The sequence below is a fragment of the Erpetoichthys calabaricus genome, chromosome 1 (genome assembly GCF_900747795.2).
Source record: "Erpetoichthys calabaricus chromosome 1, fErpCal1.3, whole genome shotgun sequence".
In the NCBI taxonomy this organism is placed as follows: domain Eukaryota; kingdom Metazoa; phylum Chordata; class Cladistia; order Polypteriformes; family Polypteridae; genus Erpetoichthys; species Erpetoichthys calabaricus.
Window position 1 is genome coordinate 299,780,390 of NC_041394.2, and position 22,385 is coordinate 299,802,774.

Genomic DNA, 22,385 nt, shown 5'->3' on the forward strand with positions numbered 1-22,385 from the left:
AATTAATATGGAACAAAAGTGTGATGTCAGAGAGTTGTTATCTGTTAATCAATTCTACCTTAAAAAAAGGATAAATGTCTGTCTGTCCATCCAGTTGCTGTCTCTCTTATCCAAGAGATGGCATATCATAAACATTAACACTGCTTATAGCACCTGGATGGACACACTCAACTGAAAACTTTAACACTGAATACATCCAATAGAGAGTAACTGGCGGACAGACAGAAATCAGCTTATCCACCTCCGTCTGGTTGCTATATCTCTCTGTCATTCTAACACATGGTGCATCACAAACATTTGTAATAATAAAATGTATTAATACAAATTTTTATGATGTGCCAGCTGTTGGAATGACATATAGTACATTTTACATACAGTACATTACAAAATAGATGGTGCACTGAAAGCATTAATGCTGAAGTCTATGTTTATAACAGATTATCTTAAATGGGTAGCACAGCTAGTCATAGTATAAAATGTTAAGAACTATTTATTAATTAATCATCAGTACTACAACATTTTCTACTCTTTTTACTGTAGAAAAGGCCGATGTGTGTCTTTTTCAAGGAATCACTATGTTGAGTCCCGGCCAGTCCATGATCCAGTACTTTGAGGGTGATTTGTGTCACACAGTGCAGTGCTTGCAAGAGATCGATCTCACAACTGGCTTCCATTCAATGGATGTGGTCACTGTAAATTGTTCTGAGAAGTGTGGGGAGGTAGGTTACAGTTATGATATCTTTGTTAAGCATCATTCTGATAATGTTAGTGAGTATGCGCACTAATTCAGATCTCCCAATTTAACAGCACCAAATCTACATACCATCTTCGGATCCTCATACATGCTGTGGCTCCTGCAAAAATGTGTCCTGTACCTTTGGGAATGAAAATGAGACTCTTGACATTTATACTGTAAGGGCTTGTTTTAAAAACAATACATTTATAGCACTATAAATTACTTTACCATGGTTAAGTTTATTAGTAGAACTACATTACACTCCCAACACAGCCAACAACTGCATCATAAACAATATACAAGTATAAAGCAATGGGTAATTTTAACCCATATAATACAGCTTATGAAAAAATGTGAATTTAGTATTATTACATATTATTCAAAACTGATATATCCCAAATATTGAATATTTTATTAGCAACTATTTTCCATATAGAGCACTGTAATTAATTGAATTCTAATTGTTTATGTGTTTCATATGGACATATTCTTGTAATTAAATGAAAAGTGACAGATATATGTTTTGAAAAATCAAATTACATGTCTGGTTTCTCTTTAAAATATAGGTAGGGAGTACATGGGTTTCTAACTGCACTCGATTTGATTGTGTGGAGACAGCTGTCGGGGCTGTGATTCTTGGCTCTGGAGTTGTCTGTCCACCTTTTAATGAGACTGACTGTATTCAGGTTTGTACCAAAGCTGCTAACAACAAATCTGTCTATTTGAAAAAAGTAGCTTTGCCAAGTGTTAAATCAAAGCCTCAAAGACGATCAATTCCACAAAAACACAAACATTCACAAAAGAATAATTAAAGAAGACAACAGTCCAGTTTATGTAGATGTAAGTAAAGCAAGATTATAATTAAATGTTTCAAAGTGATTGTGCATTCAGAGCTTCTCAGTGAAGCCTATACAGAGGTAGTCACTTAGCAAATAATAGATAAAGAGCACAGATACTGGCTCCTGATTTTTAAAACATCAGATACTTTGTTCTCCTTTGTTATTAAATAGAGAAAACAAGCAAAATTTTAAGTAGCATGGATTAGGCAGCCTAAACATTTACTTGAGGACTATATTATGATCACAGGAAACTCCACAAATCTAAGCATTTGATGATCTGTTATTTTTGAAGGAACTTGCAACTTTTGGTTTCCCTATTGTAGCCCCATTCTATGGCTTTCATGCACAATCAAAAAAAAATCTGCAAAGTATTATTTGGCAGTACCTTTGTGCTATTGACTTAAGATACTTTCCCTGCTAAAAAGCCACTTTACTACACATAAATAGAAACTCATATTTCATTCTGTCACAACATTTACTCAGATACCAGTATTTACCTGGTTAATTAAAAAGCTTTCCATTTAGAATTTTACCACTGGGGCGGCACGGTGGCGCAGTGGGTAGCGCTGCTGCCTCGCAGTTGGGAGACCTGGGGACCCGGGTTCGCTTCCCGGGTCCTCCCTGCGTGGAGTTTGCATGTTCTCCCCGTGTCTGCGTGGGTTTCCTCCGGGTGCTCCGGTTTCCTCCCACAGTCCAAAGACATGCTGGTTAGGTGGATTGGCGATTCTAAATTGGCCCTAGTGTGTGCTTGGTGTGTGGGTGCGTTTGTGTGTGTCCTGCGGTGGATTGGCACCCTGCCCAGGATTGGTTCCTGCCTTGTGCCCTGTGTTGGCTGGGATTGGCTCCAGCAGACCCCCGTGACCCTGTATTTGGATTCAGCGGGTTGGAAAATGGATGGATGGATGGATTTTACCACTGATTATCGAGAAACCTTGTGAATAATTCTATAGCACTATATACGAAATGTGGAAAGTTGTAGGTTCCCTTTGAGAATTATGTGTTTTTTTCAGGATGGCACTTTGTGCATCAGATTACAGAGAAACTGTTACTTTCTTTATAAATAATATTTAAATCATTTTGTCAGAATCAGAATTTATTTGTTGGCAAAGAAATTAGTTAATTTGTATTTTTCTTCTTTTAAACTGTAATGATAAATTTAATCTTCAGGAAAGAAATTTTAGTGTTGCCTGAAATTAGGCAACAGAGAAGTTTCTTAATCCTGAAACACTGCAGCACAGCCTTTCTAGATGCGTCTCATTTTGTCTTGTTCCAGAATGGAGGCACCGTGCAGAGCTACAATGATGGGTGCTGCAAGACATGTAAGTGACCAGGGCAGTACTGAATGCTTGTTTTGCTTTTGGTAATGGAGTGCTGTTGTTTTGTTAAGCTCAGTTGCTGGGGAGGAATGATGACAAAGCATGTAGCACTTGAATGAGCAAATATTTTTTAACTGTGGGAATGATAATGGGCAACATGGCTTTTCTATCTGCTGATGATTGAATTCAACCTCCATTATTCTGGAGTATAACTGCAAACCATCCTTAAATAAAGTCCACCTTTGCCTTTCACACCTGATGGTGTGGACAGGTCAAGGGAAGACTCTGCTTGAAAAATGAGTATCCAGTTTTAGGAATTTGGTTTTACCTTTTAAAAGAACTACACAAAAAAGTAAAATGAAAATCATTTTTATCAAAATTTCTTTTTTTCATTATGAATGAATACCTATTCATCCAATTTAGAATATGCTTTGCCATTAAAAAGAAATCTAATATAAAGTAACTTTTAAAACTTAGTCTAGTCTTAATCCATGATTTATGCCATACCATCATTACTCTGACGTAACAGTTACTCTTTTGACCTCACTTTTTCAGAAGTCACAATAGGGTAGAGTGATCAGCAGGTGACTTCCGTGTTGAATAGCCCTGTATAACTTTCCAGGCTTATCCATTTTTATCCAGGCTACAGTACAGACATTTTAGAAGGCAGTGGCACAGAAAGGGGAGAAGATGGCACTTTATAGGACAGAATTTGTTACATTTTCATTCCTGGACACAAATTAGTGCCTACTTTTATTTCTGTGGTTTTAATTTCACTGAAAACCTGGATGGAACATCAGGGGCTTTATAATGTTCACAATCTTGGCAAAAATATACGTCCACGATTGCTGATTACATCAGATTACTAGAAATGAAACTATTCCTTCCCTACTGCACATACACTTCATTTTCCTAGTACAATGCATCTTACGAAGATGAAAGGGCAAATAAAGGAATTCCCACCTAATTAAATGAAATACCAAATGGACTTTAACAACAAGAGTTTACATCATAGCACATCACTATACTGTAACTTAAGTGATATGCATAAACACTTTTATCTTATTCATGATTTTTAACTTAAATACGGAATGAACATAATGTTATTGAACACTATCACTGTATAATTCTTTCACTGGTACTGTACTTCACAGAATATCAAAAGTGCATTATTACACAACATTGTACAATTATGCCACCATGTTACTATATGAACTTTACCGAATATGTCTACTACTATGTGTGTGAGTATCAATAACTAAAATAGAAAACATAACTTAGCAACACCAAACTTCATCTCCATCTATATTTTACTTCTTAATCTGGACAAGTACCTTTAAAATCTTGTCAGCTTCCCCGAGTTTTTACATCGGTTTTTGCATCTCATGTATTAAGTTAACCAATAAAACACTGTTAAATTAAGCCAACAATATCCATGTGACTCACTGTTATTGTACAGCAAGATGCAGAAATACATAAACCTTACGTAAACAATTTCAACAGCTGTCTTCCTTATACGAGACAAATTCATTAGCACCTAGCAGTTCAAATAGTGAACAGAAGGCATGTCAATGAATAACTTGTGATAGTGGCCAATCAGGTGCATATAGTGTCAACTATTGTTAGTTTGATATGGTTGACATGTGTGGTTTTTCGAAACAGAAAATAAAGCAAACACGTTTCTACATAATCTGTGGATTTCTATGAAAAAACTGAGGGCTTAACAATTCTTACAGTCAAAATAAGAATTTCCAAGCGCACAAGAGCACATTTATTCAATCAGAGCCAAAGTACTAAAACTGAGAATCAAACCAAGACATGGATAGGTACGAGTCATACCAGAAAATTTAAAACACTAAACTAAGACTTTTTCAAAGTTTAAATCCAAAGTTATTGGAAGTTTTCATGGTGTGAACTGTGGTGCCTTCTAAGAGGTGGCAACCATGCAGTTTCTTCTAGTGACTCAATAACTACCCACTGAAATTCTAAAACAACAGCATGACACATCTAAGATTAAACTAAAAAAATGAAAAGCTTTCTCAAATAAAGATGTTAAATAAATAACTCAACTGTAATTAATGACGAGCAAAACCCTCTGAATTTGCTTCTTTCAAACTGCAAAGCAGTTTGTTTTTTTCCCTAACAATTTTGCTTATTCACTGATACTGCTCCCAAATAAACACAACATCAACACACGTTGGTTCTTTACTTTTTCTTGTTTGTATCAACTGCACAATTCTCTGAGTGGAACTATTAAAGGGGTAGGCTCACATATTACATTCAGGTCACATACAAGTCCATGCAAAAAGAAATTACATTTAAGACACAAATACACTGACACATTTTCAGTTTCCTTCTGTGTGTGCATTTTTTGTTTAAATTAATTTGGAAGTTTTTTGCTAATTTTTAGCCCACTTTACTTGCATGACCACTATATACTCTGGGAGCAGTCTAATCCAATATTGACTGCTATAGCTCTGTGACGTCACACCAGCGTAGCAAAGAATGTCTGAGCTGAGCAAAGAGAAAATTTCCAGAAAAATATTCAGCAAACAAGGTCACCATTGAACAATGCATATTGGTTGCAAAAACGCAAATTTTGCTGATCAACAAAAGTTCATGGCAAGATATGGACATGGAATGTTCTTCTACCACTTCTGTTCTGGTGAGATTTCTTAAAAGGAAAGTTACAATTTTTTATATTTTGGTAGTCATCAAAAAGCAAGCACTTTGTGCTTGCTAAATCTTTTCACTTAACTTTATTTCTTAATTTCTTTGTTGCATTTTTAGATGCTGCATTTACTAAACAATCTGAAATCTTCATTAGGAATTCAAACTCATAAAATTTATTGGCTCCTTCTATATTTTTATTTATTTATATGTATTTAAATGCTTAGCACACATGAACAGCATGTCTATAATCGATTGGTGTAGTTGTAGAAAGAATATAATATTTGGTTATACAGAACATTGTTCATAGAATAAATTCTATGTAATTAAAAAGTGTCATTCATAGTAGCTAGGAAAATCAAGGACCACCTTTAGAACTTCTTTACATTTTAGTGTGTTTCAATAGGGTCTTAAGTATTTAGATGTGATTTTTACCATTTATCAACACACAATATCGTTCATAAGAAATTTAAAAAAATGTATAGTTTAGTCTTATATTCTTATTCTTAATTATAAAATATTTTACTGATTATGTAGGTAGTAATTCCATTCTTTAAATAGCATTTGGAATGGCACAGCTTGATTTCAGTATATAGAAGCTGTATTTTTTGTTTAAGGCCTTTAGATCATTTTTATGTAAAAAAAAAAAAAAAAAAAAAAAAAAAAAGGAGTTTATTTTTCTAGAATATCTATAATTTTCTGCATGTACTATACATAGCTATGTATCTTCATGTAGTAAGTTGTCCTGGTCCTCATAACAGACTCATCTTCCAGTTGGTTTCAGAGTCCCAGTCATGGTTTCTGACACACACTAGACACAATCATTTGGATATAAGCATTTTTCAACAGTAATTTTTATTTTGCCGTTCTTCTATGAAGTCCAGATTTGTTTTTTTATAATCTTGACTACACCATGTCCCTCCTAAAATCAATTAGTGAAACTAGAGTCTATTTAGAAGTGAAACAGTAAAATGAGTGAATAATTGTAAAATCCATCAATTTCTTTATTCTTAATTTATTTACAATGATTTTTGGAATGTTTTATTTTCAGTATCAAATGAATACTTGTGTTGATCAATGGTAAAACATTCCCAATTAAAGATGTTAAAATTATATATACAACATATTAGCACAAACGTTAGAATTTACAAAAAATTATATCACAGTGTTTTTTTTCATTATCCCCAAAATATTTAAAGCTTGTTATACTTCAGAAAGGTAGCACTTGATATTTCTAGAAATGAAATAAAGAATAATTTGAAATTGTTGCTAATTGGGTGTGTTCCAATGTGCATTGACTTGGAGGGGGCGCCATTGCAAACTAAAAGCATGTGCTCTTATGGATTAAGAAGCAGCAAACAAACCTATAAAACAAAGCCTATAAGTATGTTTGGCTACTGGCATTTTTGCTACAAGCCTATGTTTTTGATTCAGTGCATGCTGGAATGAATTGATTAATATAAGTGTGTGTTAATGTTTTAAATGTCTATTTTTTTTAAACAATAATATTCCTGATGATCCTACCAGGTTCTGGATTGGGTAATTTACCATTTACCTTTAGCCCAGTAATCCCTACTGGTAGTACTAATTGTGACACAGGTACTATTCCCATTAACATTTTATCTATAATGTAAATGTTCTTATTACACTGAAATGCTTGTGTTAGCTTTTTTTTGGACATGATATAGTGTGTGTAAATATAAACAATAATACAGCACTGATGTATATATATTTGTATATGTTTAAAGGGAAGGTGATTTAGGAACTGTCAGTCCACTAGAGGAGTTACAAACCTAATTACATACCAAAAATGTTAATTTTACTATTTTATACATTTTCTGGAAAGTAGCACCCATTTATTTAATTTACTGAAAACCTTGTGATAATGTTATACTGGTCCTTATCACACTTTGAAAATACCTTTACCTTATTATTAAATTTTATCTTAAGATAGATATATCCCAATCTGCATTTTTAGATTACAATTTAAGAAATCAAATACGGGTGTTTGAAAATAAATCTGTTTCAATATATCTGGAATATGTTTTAGAAGTTTTTAAATACATTTCAAAATATCATTGAATGGTTTCCATTTCATTTGAGTTACCTGAAATACCTTGGATACCTCGAAATAACTTCCTTTTTTGAGGTATAATATACAGTATACTAAGATACCTTGAACCTTTGAACAATTGTTTGTTGATGTACCTACTTTGACTTCAATGGACAGGTTTTAATGAGCAATTCAGTTTAGGACAGTAAAACACAATTATTCTTTTAACAGACTAGTTTAAGCATTTATACCTTTGTGCAGAAGTAAAAAAAAACAATCAAACTGTAAACATCACTGTTCCATTCATCCTTCAATCCATTTTCCTTCTTGCTTTATCCAATTATTGGCTGAAGGACATCTGAGCCAATTCTTGAAGTCTCTGGTACAATGCAGAATTAATCTGAAATCCCTGTCAAGATAGCACATAGAAAATTGTTTATTTAAATGAAAATCGCTGAATTTCATAATATAGTAATACATTATTTTAGCCTACCTAATTACAAATAAACAGCTGAGATGTTTTATCTCCTAAATTTACTTGTAGCTGTAATTGGAAGCTTGCTCCTTCTTTTCAGAAGGCTAGTTGAAAGGGCCACAGCAGATTACGTTCCATAGAATAAATACTGACTCCCCATGATCATAAAATGGGTCAAAGTGAGTTAAAAGATGTACAAATAAGAAATGTTTTGGCTTCAATAACTTTAAATGAATGTCTGTGTTTTTCTATTTATCAGATATTTTTCAACACCTTAAATACAAACTTACTCAATGCCTATCTGTGTAATGTGTTTATATAAGAATGTTACCATTTCCCTTATTCTTTGTTGATAATACTAGTAACATCTTGTATCATTGAATTATAAAGCATATTAAATATGCAAATGTGTTTTACAACTTTAGCAATACATCTGGATCTAGATTACTTAGTTATTATTGTTAAATATGTGGTGAATCTGCAGAATATTTAGCCCCATTCAATCTATCCACTTATGTGCAAGCAGATAGATCTTATGCAGAATGTTGATACTGATTGTGAAAAACATTTTTGTGTGCAAAGTAAGTTAAAGCTTTTGCATTAAACACAGTAACATTGTGAAATACTTTTGTTAAACAGTAATTTTGAAACATTAATACTACAATATGGTTATTTTTCAAAATAACATACTGAACTATAATTTATATGTTGTATAAATAAGCCCCTACTTTAAAATCAAGTGTAGGAACTTATTAGGGAATTTCTTTTAATTGACTGTTTTTTCACCCTTTTTCCTGTAATGTTTAGCTCCAGCTTGACCATTTATGAGTGATGTACGAAACAGCATAGATATGAAATAAGAATAATATAGATGGACTGGTGTTATACTTTTTTACAATAAATATTCAATGCTTTAATGCTTACTGTGGATTACTGCACTAGACTCTCTTTATTATACAATATTATAACTGACCTACTTCACAAAAAGACATAATCCCATTTGATCCCTATGACTTTCTTTTATTCATTATAGATATTGTAGTTTCTGTACTTCTCTCTTGATTTATAAATTACTTAACTTCCTCTGTGACCCATCGCTCCTCTGCGACCCACTGACCTCAATGTAAAGTGCCAGTGAGGGTCATATACTGTACTGCACTTTTTAAAATTTATAGCGCTTAACTTTATAACACAATTTTGACTGGCAAATGAATATATATCATGTTTGTGAAGAAATAACTTTGACTTGATAAATGCTGAAGTTATCCTTTAAATCAATAATAATCCACATTATGGATTTTTATTCTTAATTACTTATTATCTAATGTCTGTTTTAATCTACAACATGTACAATTTAAATTACTCCCAGACTCACTTTTGGTTTTAAGATATAAATGCCACTAATATTACAGGCAGTTTATTTGTAGGGAGACATAGAACGTTTATATATTATATGAAGCTGAGATTCATTGCAGATTCAAAATTGACCTGTTGTGGTTCAGTATATGTGACCCAAAAGGCTTGTTAGGTCATACCTATCAGAGAAAAGAAAGATTTCTTGAATTTCTTGACTATGTGCTTCACCATCATGCACAAAGATCAATTTGGCAGCAGCATGATTGTTTTATATATATATATATATATATATATATGTATATATATTGTATCTTATATACAGTGCATCCGGAAAGTATTCACAGCGCATTACTTTTTCCACATTTTGTTATGTTACAGCCTTATTCCAAAATGGATTAAATTCATTTTTTCCTCAGAATTCTGCACACAACACCCCATAATGACAACGTGAAAAAAGTTTACTTGAGGTTTTTGCAAATTTATTGAAAATAAAAAAATTGAGAAAGCACATGTACGTAAGTATTCACAGCCACAGTCTCGTGGGTCCCCCATTTTGCCATTCCACATCTGAAATAGCACTAATCCGATGAAAGAACCCCTCATTCCCACGTCCCCATTCATCAGGGATGACTTTACCTTAGGCAGGCAATCTACAATTTAAAGAGATTGTTATTTTCTTGTGAATTGTTACATATGCATTATTTTCACTTTTACTTTAAAGCTTTTGTAAAAACAATATTTGTTTCTTTATTTCCTGCCCAGCGCGTGGTTACATCTCTTTCTTTCCAGACGTATAATACTGCTCGTGTTGTGAAGGGCGTTGCAGCTGAATGTACGCTAAGGATATGCCTTTGGATCATTTGCTGTCTGTTTGCTGCTTGCTAGCTGCCTCTTCTGCCTGTCGCATGTCGTTGTTTTAAGAGCTCGTAGCACATGATGCTTGCCTGCCAAAAGCAATCCAACAACTGCTAGCTTAGAGGTCTGTTGACTTGTTTTAAATGATGGCTCACTGCCTGGTCTCACGTGACGTTGTAAAAGCAATACCTGTCTTTTATTTCTGGCCCCGGGCGTGTTTGAATTCTTTCTTGCAGGATGTATAACGCTGCTTGCGTTCGGTTGGGGTAGCTGCTGTCGTGCTGCCCTTCGATCTTTTTAAAGCCTGTACAGCCGCTGTCCTTTTTGCTACGGCCCTGGGACAACCTCTTGGCACCAAGTCTCATGTTTATGTTCCCCGCGAGACGCACCGTGGCAAGTCTCCAGGCCACACAGCACTGAATAGATAATTTGCCTGGATAATTAGCCATGTGCTCAGCTATGATTTCAAAACAAGTCTTAAAGGAGCCCACCTCCTCCCTAAGAAAGAAAACACAGTACCACCTTGTGAAATAATAATAATAAGAAGAATAATAAAGAAAAAGATTTATTACTGCTTTCAACATATTTTTATCTTCTTCATGGAAGAAAAAAGTGCAAAGAATGTAAACAAAAGATTAGAAATCAAAAAATGGTGCTACCACTTCAACAAATAGAATGGACTGATGTTGCTGCTTCATCTCACAGCTAATGTGTGCCCCAAGATTGTAATTCTATGACTGCAATGATATATATATATACTAGACATTAAGCCCGTTACAATAACGGGCGCTAGAACAGTAGTGCATAAACATTAATAGGAACAGTCTATATTAAATGGCAAGGGAGCTTAATATTAAGTTAAAATTATTAAGTTATTTATTATTATTAATTGTTAAGTTATTAAGTAAAATAATAATAAAAATTAAATAGAAACATATATGACAATACAGTAACTATAATTAATATTACATTTATCCTCTCCTCTGTGGCTGTTGATTGATGTGTTGTGTCTGTTTGAAGATCTCTTATCCTGCCTCTCTTTATCTTAGCTTGTTGCGGACGCAGTGATTTTCATTCATCCGCAGTAAGACTTGCTCTCTTAGCTCTGTGTGTTTTGGCATTTTTCTTCTTCAATAGATCTATTTGCTCAGCAACAGATTTTATGTGCGCGAAAATAAATCTACTTTTAAAAGTCATCCTATTGTAATATCATGAAAATTCTTATATTTAGGAAAACCCCTTCAACGACTGACACTTTACACTTTACCGGGCCAAGCTTCTTAATCGCAAATCTGACACCCTCTGTGAACACTTGCACAACAACAAACACTAATCCCGCCTCTTTGGGGAAGCTGGTCTCCGCATCTCAGTACCCGATTGGATTTTTCATGCGTTATGTTTTAGGTCTTACCTCATTTACCAAAATCCGATTGGATTGGCCGCGTGATATTTTATAGGTCCCGCCCTCTCTGTCTTGTGTGACGCATCAGGCGGCCTTTGAAGCATCTGCTAGAGGCCGGTGACTCTGCCACTCATTCAGCCCTTCCCTGTACTTCCGCATTGTACGTAATATGCGTTGAAGAGTGCCCCGCGCATGCGCACTTCACCAGAAGACACACACACACGGACACATGGACGCACACAGGGATTTTATTAAAGAGGATATTGTCAAAAAGTGGTCGCTAGGTGGCAGTGTTGCCCCTTTAAACCCAACAGACAGATACTCTGGAAACAGGTTAAAAGCAACAAGAAGATCTTTTATTCTTCTTCCTTATATAAATAGTGCCCTCAAGCACCTCCGCCACAATAAACAGGCAAATCAATACTCATTACAATAAACACAAATCTTTCCTCCACACCTCCCAGCAAGCTCTGTCCTACCCCTCCCGACTCTTCAGCCTTCCTTTAAATAGCGCCCGACCCAGAAGTGCTTCTCCTCTTCCTCCCATGTGACTGGCCAGCACTTCTGGGTCAGATGGAGACAGAAGTTCTTTAGTCAGACTGGAAGGGCTTCTGTCGTCATGACAACCTTGTACTTCCAGGCTACAAGGAAAGCATGAGTCCCCAGGTCCTTTGACAACTCCCCCTGGCAGCACCCACAACACCCAACAGGGCTGAGAATCCGAACTCCAAGTCCCAGAATGCCCTGCGGGAATCCAGGGTGCTGCTATACTCCAGGGAAGCTGCCATCTAGCGTTTTGGGGGAGGCTGTATCGACAAGTAGCTGCCTTCCCCCATCCTTCCATTCCAAGGGCGTCCCAGCTGGGTTGAACTGCCGGCCGTAACCCATATTACCCTTCCCTCAGCTGAGCTCTGTAGGGCGAAGCGGCCTGCCCTGCGAGGGTTGTGCAAGTGTAGACAGAATGACGTGGACCTTATCTTTCCCAGAAATCCTCAGGTTAGGTCACATGGTCTTCACCAGGTAGCCACAAGCAGCCTTCTTCTGTGTTCTGATGCCTATCAATATGGCCACTTTCATGCTCGGGATTATACATGGCTCCTAGCCGAATCTCGGATGACCCTCTTCTACAAGGTACGAGCACGGGACAAGGTTAGTTACATCTTGAAACCTTTTGATCCTTTCCCCTTGCATGTACCTCATTCTGGACAGCGTCATGTGGAAATTTTTTCTCCCGCTTGTTATGGCCACTCACCGTCTCCTCTCAGACGGTGATGATCTTCCGCATGGTACTTTCCCTGGTGATGTCTGTCTGCTTTGCCCTTTTCTTCTCCATGACGGTTCAATTGTAAGGGTAGTTTCTTTGCGGGGCTATCACTGACTGTCGAGTTGTGTCCACGTTAATATTAAAGGTCTTCTGACACAAATGATGACTAGAATCCTCCTGTTGCACCCTACGAAATTGTGTTTGATCTTATTAAAGAAAATATCCCAGTCGCCTGACGTGAGAAACACTTTTCGGGACTAAGGTCATAAAGCTTATGAAACTGTTTCTGGACAAAGGCAGAACCATAACAACAGTTGCATAGAGCTTCTTTATTTTTATATAAAGACCATCACAAAACATAATCACAAACTGGACTTTACACGATATCTTGGCGAGCTCTGTAAGCCATGCTGTTTCATTGAAGGACAGGTGTGGGGCAGAGTAATTGGCAGGATGACACCGACCTCTTGCTGCCTCCAAACGGTGCCATCTTTCGCCTTTACTCCTGGTGCAGCTGAGTTGTTCTTATATGTGAATGGATGTTTCTTGCGGGGAGGGCTTCTGTTCTCTTTCTCTGATGTAGAACCCTCATCCTCATCTGAGTTCACCTCTGTTATAGCATGTCTTTATTTGAAAACAGCAGTGTCAGATCAGGGGGAGTGTTAACGTTACTGAGAGAATAAAACTGAAAAAAAAAATAATAAAAAAACGCAAACCTTTACAAGTACCATAAATCTACACCAGCTGTTACAGACTCAAATCAAATGTATGTTTTTATTCTATAATAGTAACAATAAGAGCAGCTCACTCCTCAAAACGTTTATTTTGGGACATGGCAAGGCTCGAACCCGTGACCTGTTGATTATGAGTCAGCAGTTCTTACCACTGTATTACCAAAGAAGTCATGACAATGATGTACACTAACCCGATTTCTTTTTCTTCATTTATAGTCTTGAATAAACGTGCACTTGTTCTGTTATATTTGTACCTTTTGTGAAAGTGCTTATTTGATATTTGGACTTCAGCCTTTACACATTATACAGTTAATGTCAAAATTTTGTCGTTAGTAATAAAACATGAAAAAGGTTTGTCTTTTAGGTATGTGTTCAACATTTCTTTAATTTCCTGTCATGCTATACTTACATAGATCTTTGCAGACACGGAACACATATGAAATGCATATGTTCCAAATAATGATATATTACTTACCCTATACAGCTCCAAGTACCTCACTCACAGATAAACAAGGCTTGAGCTGAGAGAGCTTTTTGCCCTTCCTGCAACGGTGGGGGGATGGGATAGAAGTCTGCTTGCTGCTTGTGCTTATCGACACATTTACAACACAAAAGACGCTGATGGAAAGGTGCGAATGGATTTAATGTGGGTCGGGATTATGAGTTTTTTCGTAGGCTTTGGCAATTCTAGTGTTAATCTTGTATTAAGAATAGCAATTCCACTTTCTGGGTGTCATTTAAATCATCCCCAATAGTGACCTCAGTCTGGGGGGCCGCTGCAGCCATGAGCAGGATTTCGTGATGGTCGTGACACTCCTTTAAACGAATAACATGCAAAATTGGTATGGGTTTCCAACACCCAGGGATTCTGACTTTATAATTCATAGGGGACATACGCTCTTCTACCACTGCTGGCCCTTGCCATTCGGCTTGAAATTTATGTGGATTGGATGGGATCAACACCAGCACACGATCTCCCTTCTTAAACTCGCGGAGTTTACTCATCTTGTCATAATGACGTTTTTGTGCCTCCTGTTTGCGCTGCTAATGCTCCACCGCAATAGAGGACAATCTGACAACCGCTCTTGCAGTGAAACGACTCAGATGACAAACCTCCCCCCATGTGGTCGCTGGCCAAATAATAGTTCAAAGGGACTCATTCCAATTGACGTTTGCGGGGCCTCCCCGACAGCAAGCAAGAGGAAAGGTACCACAGTATCCCAGGAAGTTGGATCATCATCGGCTACCTGCCAAACCATCTGTTTTAGGGTTTTACTAAATCGTTCAGTCAGGCCATTTGTCTGCAGATGATAGACCGCGGAGTGTAACTGTTTAATTCCGAAACTTTTGCATAACTGCTTCATGATGCGAGACATACAGGGTGTGCCCCGATCAGTGAGAATCTTGCGAGGGATACCAATATGTGTGAACATATCCGAGAGTACTTTTGCAATAGTTTGGGTGTCTGGCTGACGCAACACTGCTACTTCATTGTATCTTGTGGCGTAATTGATAAACACAAACATATACTGAAAGCCACTTCTACTCCTGGGAAACGGGCCAACAATATCTAATCCCACCCTCTCAAACGGGATATCTAAAATAGCCATCGGTACAAGGGATGTCCTGGCAGGTCTGTGACCAGAAACTGTTTGACAGTCAGGACAGGCCTTACAAAATTGCTCCAGATCCCAGCCCATATTCAACCAATAAAAGTGTCTCGAAATGCATTCTCTCGTCTTTTCCGTGCCGAGGTGACCCCCTCAAAACATGACTGTAAGCAATTTTTAAAACTTTCTTTCTATGCTCATTTAGTACTAGCAGCTGCTTGATACGCCCATGACCCATGCAATCAGAAATAACTCAATACAGAAAACCATCCTTAAGTAAAAAATTAGGTGTTTAAAAATTCGGGTTCTCTCTCTCCCGATAATAAGAGTCATTTGTGACATGGGTTTGTCTGAATGAGAAATCCAAGTTGTTATCGGTGTGCTGTAGGTGAGCAAACTCTGCATGGATGACAGTCTCTGCTTCCTCTGTGTCTGATGCAGCATCGCACTCCTCTCCCACTGCTATTTTGTCTTCGTCCGGGTCAGTATTGAGTGTCCGGTCTGGGGAGGCTTTGGTGTGTGCGATGGCGTTGAAAAGTTTGCCAGCTGTCCTGGGTCTTCACTTGAGGATACATCCCCTAGCCCTCTGGACAACTCCGGTTCAATTTTAAACCCATTTTCTTGACTGATATCATCTGAGATGAGCCCCTCTCTATCCACTATAGAGGTAGGCGCTCTGCAGGTGGCCAAGAAGGCATTCCATTTTCCTATTATGAGTGACCGGGGGAGGGTCGGATATGGCAGTCCAAACCTTTAAAACCTTTAAATTTCAGAGGGAGTAATATAGTCTTGTATGTTTTAATGTCCCCAAGGATGCATCAGATGTTCACTTTGTTTGTAGCCTTAGCTACAGTTCACGGCAGACTACATAGAGGTCACTACCAGAGTCCAACAGTGCTGAGCATTCTGGTCCTGCCAGCGTAATAGAGAACTTAAAATTGGCCTCCTTTAACATCTCGGGGGAAACTTACGAGCCACATAAATGGGCCAGACCTACAGCCATTGTTTGTGCAGGTGGAGTTGACACTCCTGAGCCAGATGTCCCAGTTGATCACAGCAAAAGCAGCTGCATTCAGTCCGCACTACGGTGTTCACACCCTGATGTCTTCTACTCGTGGCGCTGGTGACCCTGAAGGTCTGTGCTGGCTGGATCGAAATCAGGGTCAAGCTTGGGTAGCCCCATTGTTTCCAGGTGGCTTGTGCACCTTCTAGTCTGTAGGTTAGATCCAGCAGCGAGTGGACATTGATCCGTAGCATTTTCTCACAAAGTCTCTCGTCTATCCATGACAGGACTGCATCAATATCGAGCTTCTCCAAAATGAACTCGAGGGTCTCTGCAGATTCAGCTTTGAATCAGGTCCACTAAACCCTGGATCTGTCCTCATACAGGGCGATCCAGATTTACAGTGCATCCAGAAAGTATTCACAACGCATCACTTTTTCCACCTTTTGTCATGTTACAGCTTTATTCCAAAATTGATTAAATTCATTTTTTCCTCAGAATTCTGCACACAACACCCCATAATGACAACGTGAAAAAAGTTTACTTGAGGTTTTTGCAAATTTATTAAAAATAAAAAAACTGAGAAATCACATGTACATAAGTATTCACAGCCTTTGCTCAATACTTTGTCGATGCACCTTTGGCAGCAATTACAGCCTCAAGTCTTTTTGAATATGATGCCACAAGCTTGGCACACCTATCCTTGGCCGGTTTCGCCCATTCCTCTTTGCAGCACCTCTCAAGCTCCATCAGGTTGGATGGGAAGCGTCGGTGCACAGCCATTTTAAGATATCTCCAGAGATGTTCAATTGGATTCAAGTCTGGGCTCTAGCTGGGCCACTCAAGGATATTCACAGAGTTGTCCTGAAGCCACTCCTTTGATATCTTGGCTGTGTGCTTAGGGTCGTTGTCCTGCTGAAAGATGAACCGTCGCCCCAGTCTGAAGTCAAGAGCGCTCTGGAGCAGGTTGTCATCCAGGATGTCTCTGTACATTGCTGCAGTCATCTTTCCCTTTATCTTGACTAGTCTCCCAGTTCCTGTCGCTGAAAAACATCCCCACAGCATGATGCTGCCACCACCATGCTTCACTGTAGGGATGGTGCCAGGTTTCCTCCAAACGTGATGCCTGGCATTCACACCAAACAGTTCAATCTTTGCCTCATCAGACCAGAGAATTTTCTTTCTCATGGTCTGAGAGTCCTTCAGGTGCCTTTTGGCAAACTCCAGGAGGGCTGCCATGTGCCTCTTGCTAAGGAGTGGCTTCCGTCTGGCCACTCTACCATACAGGCCTGATTGGTGGATTGCTGCAGAGATGGTTGTCCTTCTAGAAGGTTCTTCTCTCTCCACAGAGGCCCTCTGGAGCTCTGACAGAGTGACCATCGGGTTCTTGGTCACCTCCCTGACTAAGGCCCTTCTCTCCCGATCGCTCAGTTTAGATGGCCGGCCAGCTCTAGGAAGAGTCCTGGTGGTTTCGAACTTCTTCCACTTATGGATGATGGAGGCCACTGTGCTCATTGGGACCTTCAAAGCAGCAGAAATTTTTCTGTAACCTTCCCGAGATATGTGCCTCGAGACAATCCTGTCTCAGAGGTCTATAGACAATTCCTTTGACTTCATGCTTGGTTTGTGCTCTGACATGAACTGTCAACTGTGGGATCTTATATAGACAGGTGTGTGCCTTTCCATATCATGCCCAATCAACTGAATTTACCACAGGTAGACTCCCAATTAAGCTGCAGAAACATCTCAAGGATGATCAGGGGAAACAGGATGCACCTGAGCTCAATTTTGAGCTTCATGGCAAAGGCTGTGAATACTTAAGTACATGTGCTTTCTCAATTTTTTTATTTTTAATAAATTTGCAAAAATCTCAAGTAAACTTTTTTCACGTTGTCATTATGGGGTGTTGTGTGTAGAATTCTGAAGAAAAAAATGAATTTAATCCATTTTGGAATAAGGCTTTAACATAACAAAATGTGAAAAAAGTGATGCGCTGTGAATACTTTTCGGATGCACTGTATATGCCACAGCCAAAACTGGCGCCCCTTGACCACCAGCCTCACAACCATGCGGAGGAGGATCTGTTGCTTCATGTAGTCATTATCATCGAGCGTTTTGGGTGGGAGATTCTTTATGGCTTGCAGGGCTTCTCCAGTTAAAAACATGGTTAAAATAGCTGTTCAGGCTCCCTTGTCCCAGCGCATCAAAGTTGCCATACTTTCAAAGCAGAACAAGAAACACTCAAAGTCGTCTGATGGAGCCATTTTCGGCAGCACATCTCATGGCCATGCCAAGGCAGCTGCAGCTGCTGGAGCCTCACTTTGTTCTAGATTTTGATATATTTCTCCGGGATCCATCGGTGCAAGGACCCCACTCCTTGGTACCATGTGATGTGTGAGTCCCTGTCTTGCACCCCAAAACAAGAGGCTGAGTCTCAGTACTTTAGCAAAATCAACTTTATTGAAACAGGAACAGCATAGTTATTTATTGGATCTACCATTCTAAACACAGACACAGCAATCAGGCAGGGTCGTGGCCAGGTTAGTGGCCAAGTAATCCTGTTCCCTGCATTTATAATGTTCCTTGCATCACCCATCGACGGCAAGCACTTATACCGCAACCGTGTTTGACTCGAATCTGCTTCAGCTGCGAGCTGCTTGTGCATTGGGAGTCCGCGGTTGCCCCGGCAACAAAAAACTGTCTTCCACAGATGCGGGGATCATGCTTCAGGACTCTCTTTGGCATGTCGTCCCATTTGGGGGTGACCCAAACGAGTTTCAAAACCTTACTTTTACTTAGTGCTAGTTTGTAGCTTTTGTTGCATATTGTTTTAGGTTAACAATTAATTTGTCTCTGTTGTTGCTAATGGCAAGATGGCGCAGTAGTTAGCACTGCTGCCTCACACCTCAGATCACATGTTTGGCCACAATAATCAGTCCAACATAGTTTTAAGACACTTACCTAGCCCCCAGGGACACTTTACACACAATAGCACCATTATAAGCCACTAAAAGCTAGTTCAGTTTCTCCTTCCCCAATGACTTCTGTGCATTGTGCGAAGTTTAGTAAAGTTGGTGAACATTTCTGTGATTTCGCCAAACTCACGGCAAACCGAACTCCACAGGGTTCACTCATCACTATTCATGATATATAACATACTATCCTTGTAGCTTTCTTGACTGCTTTTCTGCACTGTCTGGAGGTTGATAGTGACAAGTCAACTATGACTCCTAGGACCTTCTCATAAGGTATACTTTCAAATTTCAAACCCCCCATTCTGTACTCAGATCTAACATTTTTATTGTCTACCTGTAATACCTTCCATTTATCCATCCATCCATTATCCACCGCTTATCCGAGGTCGGGTCGCGGGGGCAGCAGCCTAAGCAGGGAAGCCCAGACCTCCCTCTCCCAGGCCACTTCCTCCAGCTCCTCTGGGAGGACCCCGAGGCATTCCAAGGCCAGCCGGGAGATATAATCCTTCCAGCGTGTCCTGGGTCTGCCCTGTGGCCTTCTCCCAGTGGGGCATGCCCAGAACACCCCCCCCAGGGAGGTGTTCAGGGGACATCCTAACCAGATGCCCGAACCACCTCAACTGACTCCTCTCAATTCGGAGGAGCAGCGACTCTACTCCGAGTCTCTCCCGGATAACTGAACTCCTCACCCTCTCTCTAAGGGAAAGTCCAGCCACCTTGTGGAGAAAACTCATTTCGGCCGCTTGTATCCGCGATACGTACTTTTGTTATGATTCAGACTTTTGTTATGATTCAGATGATGCTACATTATCTTCCCGTTTTCCTAGTTTACTATCATCTGCAAATATGACCACTCTTGTTGTTTATATTCTTATCATCAACACTTATCCCTGAAGGATATCACTTTTAATATCACCTAATACTGAAAAGGTTCCTGTCACCAAAACCTTTTCTTACTGCTAAGCCTTTGGTAGGTCCAACCCTTTGCTGGACCCATCTACACATGGCACACCTAATTCCACACAGCATACCAATAAATTGATCACTAACTTCTCATGTGGTATCTTTCAAAAGTTTTTTGAAAATTAACATACATAACATCTTATGCTCCTCTCTGATTGAAAGACTTATGTTTCTTCCTCATTGAATTCCAGGATATTAGTTTAATATGACTTTCTTATCTGAACCCATGCTGACCTCTAAATCTGCTCTTGAAATGTGATATTCAATCTTCCATTTAGTAATTTCTTCTATTCATTTATCAGTGATACACGTTAAGATTACTGGCCTATAGTTATGTCGCTCAGCCCAGTCACACTTTTTTTGCATAATGGGATGATATTTGCTAGCTTTCAGAATTTCCTCATTCTGGTGTGGACCAAAACAACTGTACCGAGACCCTTTGAAAAAAGTGGTACCAAATGAATCCTGCAGTGCTTCACATGAAGTCTGAATATGAGTCAACACAGGGCTAATTAACTACATGAAATACTGTACTTTATGCATGACAGTTTATGTGATGTGGTAGTCACACTGAGCGTCCGCTGTCAGTAATTGGGGAATCTCAATCAGAGCATAATAATTTGAGGAAGCATTAAAAACAAAAAGGTTTAAAAAATACACACAGGTACAAATATAACACAATTCACATAAAGTAACTTGCACAATTACTTGCGTAATCAGAGCAGCACCTGATTCAGTCTCTGAGCTTGTCTCTCATGTGATTGGACAGCAGTAGACCATGATTAAAAAAAAAATTGGTGTGAGTTTACTTGTGATTGGGTTGATCAAAACACACACAGAGGTGACAAGAAATGAACAGCAGTGCCATGTGAGAACCCTGATCAAACAACCTAATCTTACACTATGAATACACCATGTATGCAAGTAGGTTGTTATCTCAATGCACACATTAACATTAACATGTTAATCAAGAATTCCAAAATAAACACTAATAACAAATATATACAAGAGTTAAGACAGTAGACTTGTGATTTGAGATGAACTAAATTGAGGTTATGTTTATATTATGGCTACTGGGAAGTAAATATGCAACATAAGGTAAATGAAGATTATGTGATAAGTCTAATGTCATAAAACTGAAATACATCATTGTATGCCATCAGCAGAGTTTGTCTTCTGTTGTACCCTCGGCTATTTGAAACATGTTAATTAGTCGAATAAAATTTTAAAGTAAGTCTACCAGTCAATAATTATGGAAATGCAGTGGTGTGTAAATGCCTGCCATGATATTCTCAGAAAAATGCTTCTGTCCAATCAAAGATCCCAGGATATGTTCTCCTGATGTTTATTGATATGTTCAGTTTGCTTTAAAGTATACAAAGTGAAATGCATCCAAACTAACTGAAAACTGAAACAAAGTAATGAAATGTCCCCTTGTTTGGAACAAAGCAAATTGAATATGAGAGTGAAAATGCCTTATGTATATATACAGTATATATCTCTCTATTAAAAAATCTTGGAAGGCTTGGAAGGAGACAATACGGAGACACTTTAATGTCCCGCGAGACAAGGCAGTGAGACAAAAGGCCAGCTGCTGCACATGCTTTTAAATGATCGACACACAGCGCGACAAGCAGAACACACAGCTCGGCAGCAGCAGCAAGACAGCAGCAGATCTGACCGCATCTCCTTAGCGTGAGTTCAGCCCCCCTTCACAACGAGAGTGGCAGAGATGTGAAGTGGTTGGCGTGCCCCAGGGTTAAGGGGGTAGGCGAGCAAAGCGAGCAGGGGGCACAGTCCCCTAGTATCTCCCTTTGTGGATCTCCAGCTGCAAATATGCAAACCGTATCACAGACCTTCTCTTCCATATATATATATATATATTAAACACTCTAGGATAATTGTTATCTAGTCCTGATGATTTATTACATTTTTGCCTTTAAAATGTAAGCAAGCACTTCTTTCTCTGCAATTCCTAAGTCCTTAAGTGTCTCCCTGGCTGTCCTTGTTACTGCTGAGAGTTTATTGACTTCTTCACATGTGTAAACCTCAGAAAATACAAGTGAAGAGTATGTGCTATTTCACTGTATATTCTAGTTAATCTTTATTGTTCCTAATACTCCTAATCTTCTCC

At 38.7% G+C, this 22,385-nt stretch overlaps 1 protein-coding gene across 1 annotated transcript in view; it reads left to right on the forward strand.

The window, feature by feature from the left end:
* Positions 1 to 22,385, forward strand: part of otogl (otogelin-like) — a 224,402-nt gene that overhangs the window by 195,736 nt on the left and 6,281 nt on the right. Inside the window, exons 48-51 of the mRNA XM_051930831.1 lie at positions 541 to 719; positions 808 to 912; positions 1,303 to 1,422; positions 2,849 to 2,894. Coding sequence (XP_051786791.1) covers positions 541 to 719; positions 808 to 912; positions 1,303 to 1,422; positions 2,849 to 2,894 — 450 coding nt within the window. The remainder of the gene's footprint in view (positions 1 to 540; positions 720 to 807; positions 913 to 1,302; positions 1,423 to 2,848; positions 2,895 to 22,385) is intronic.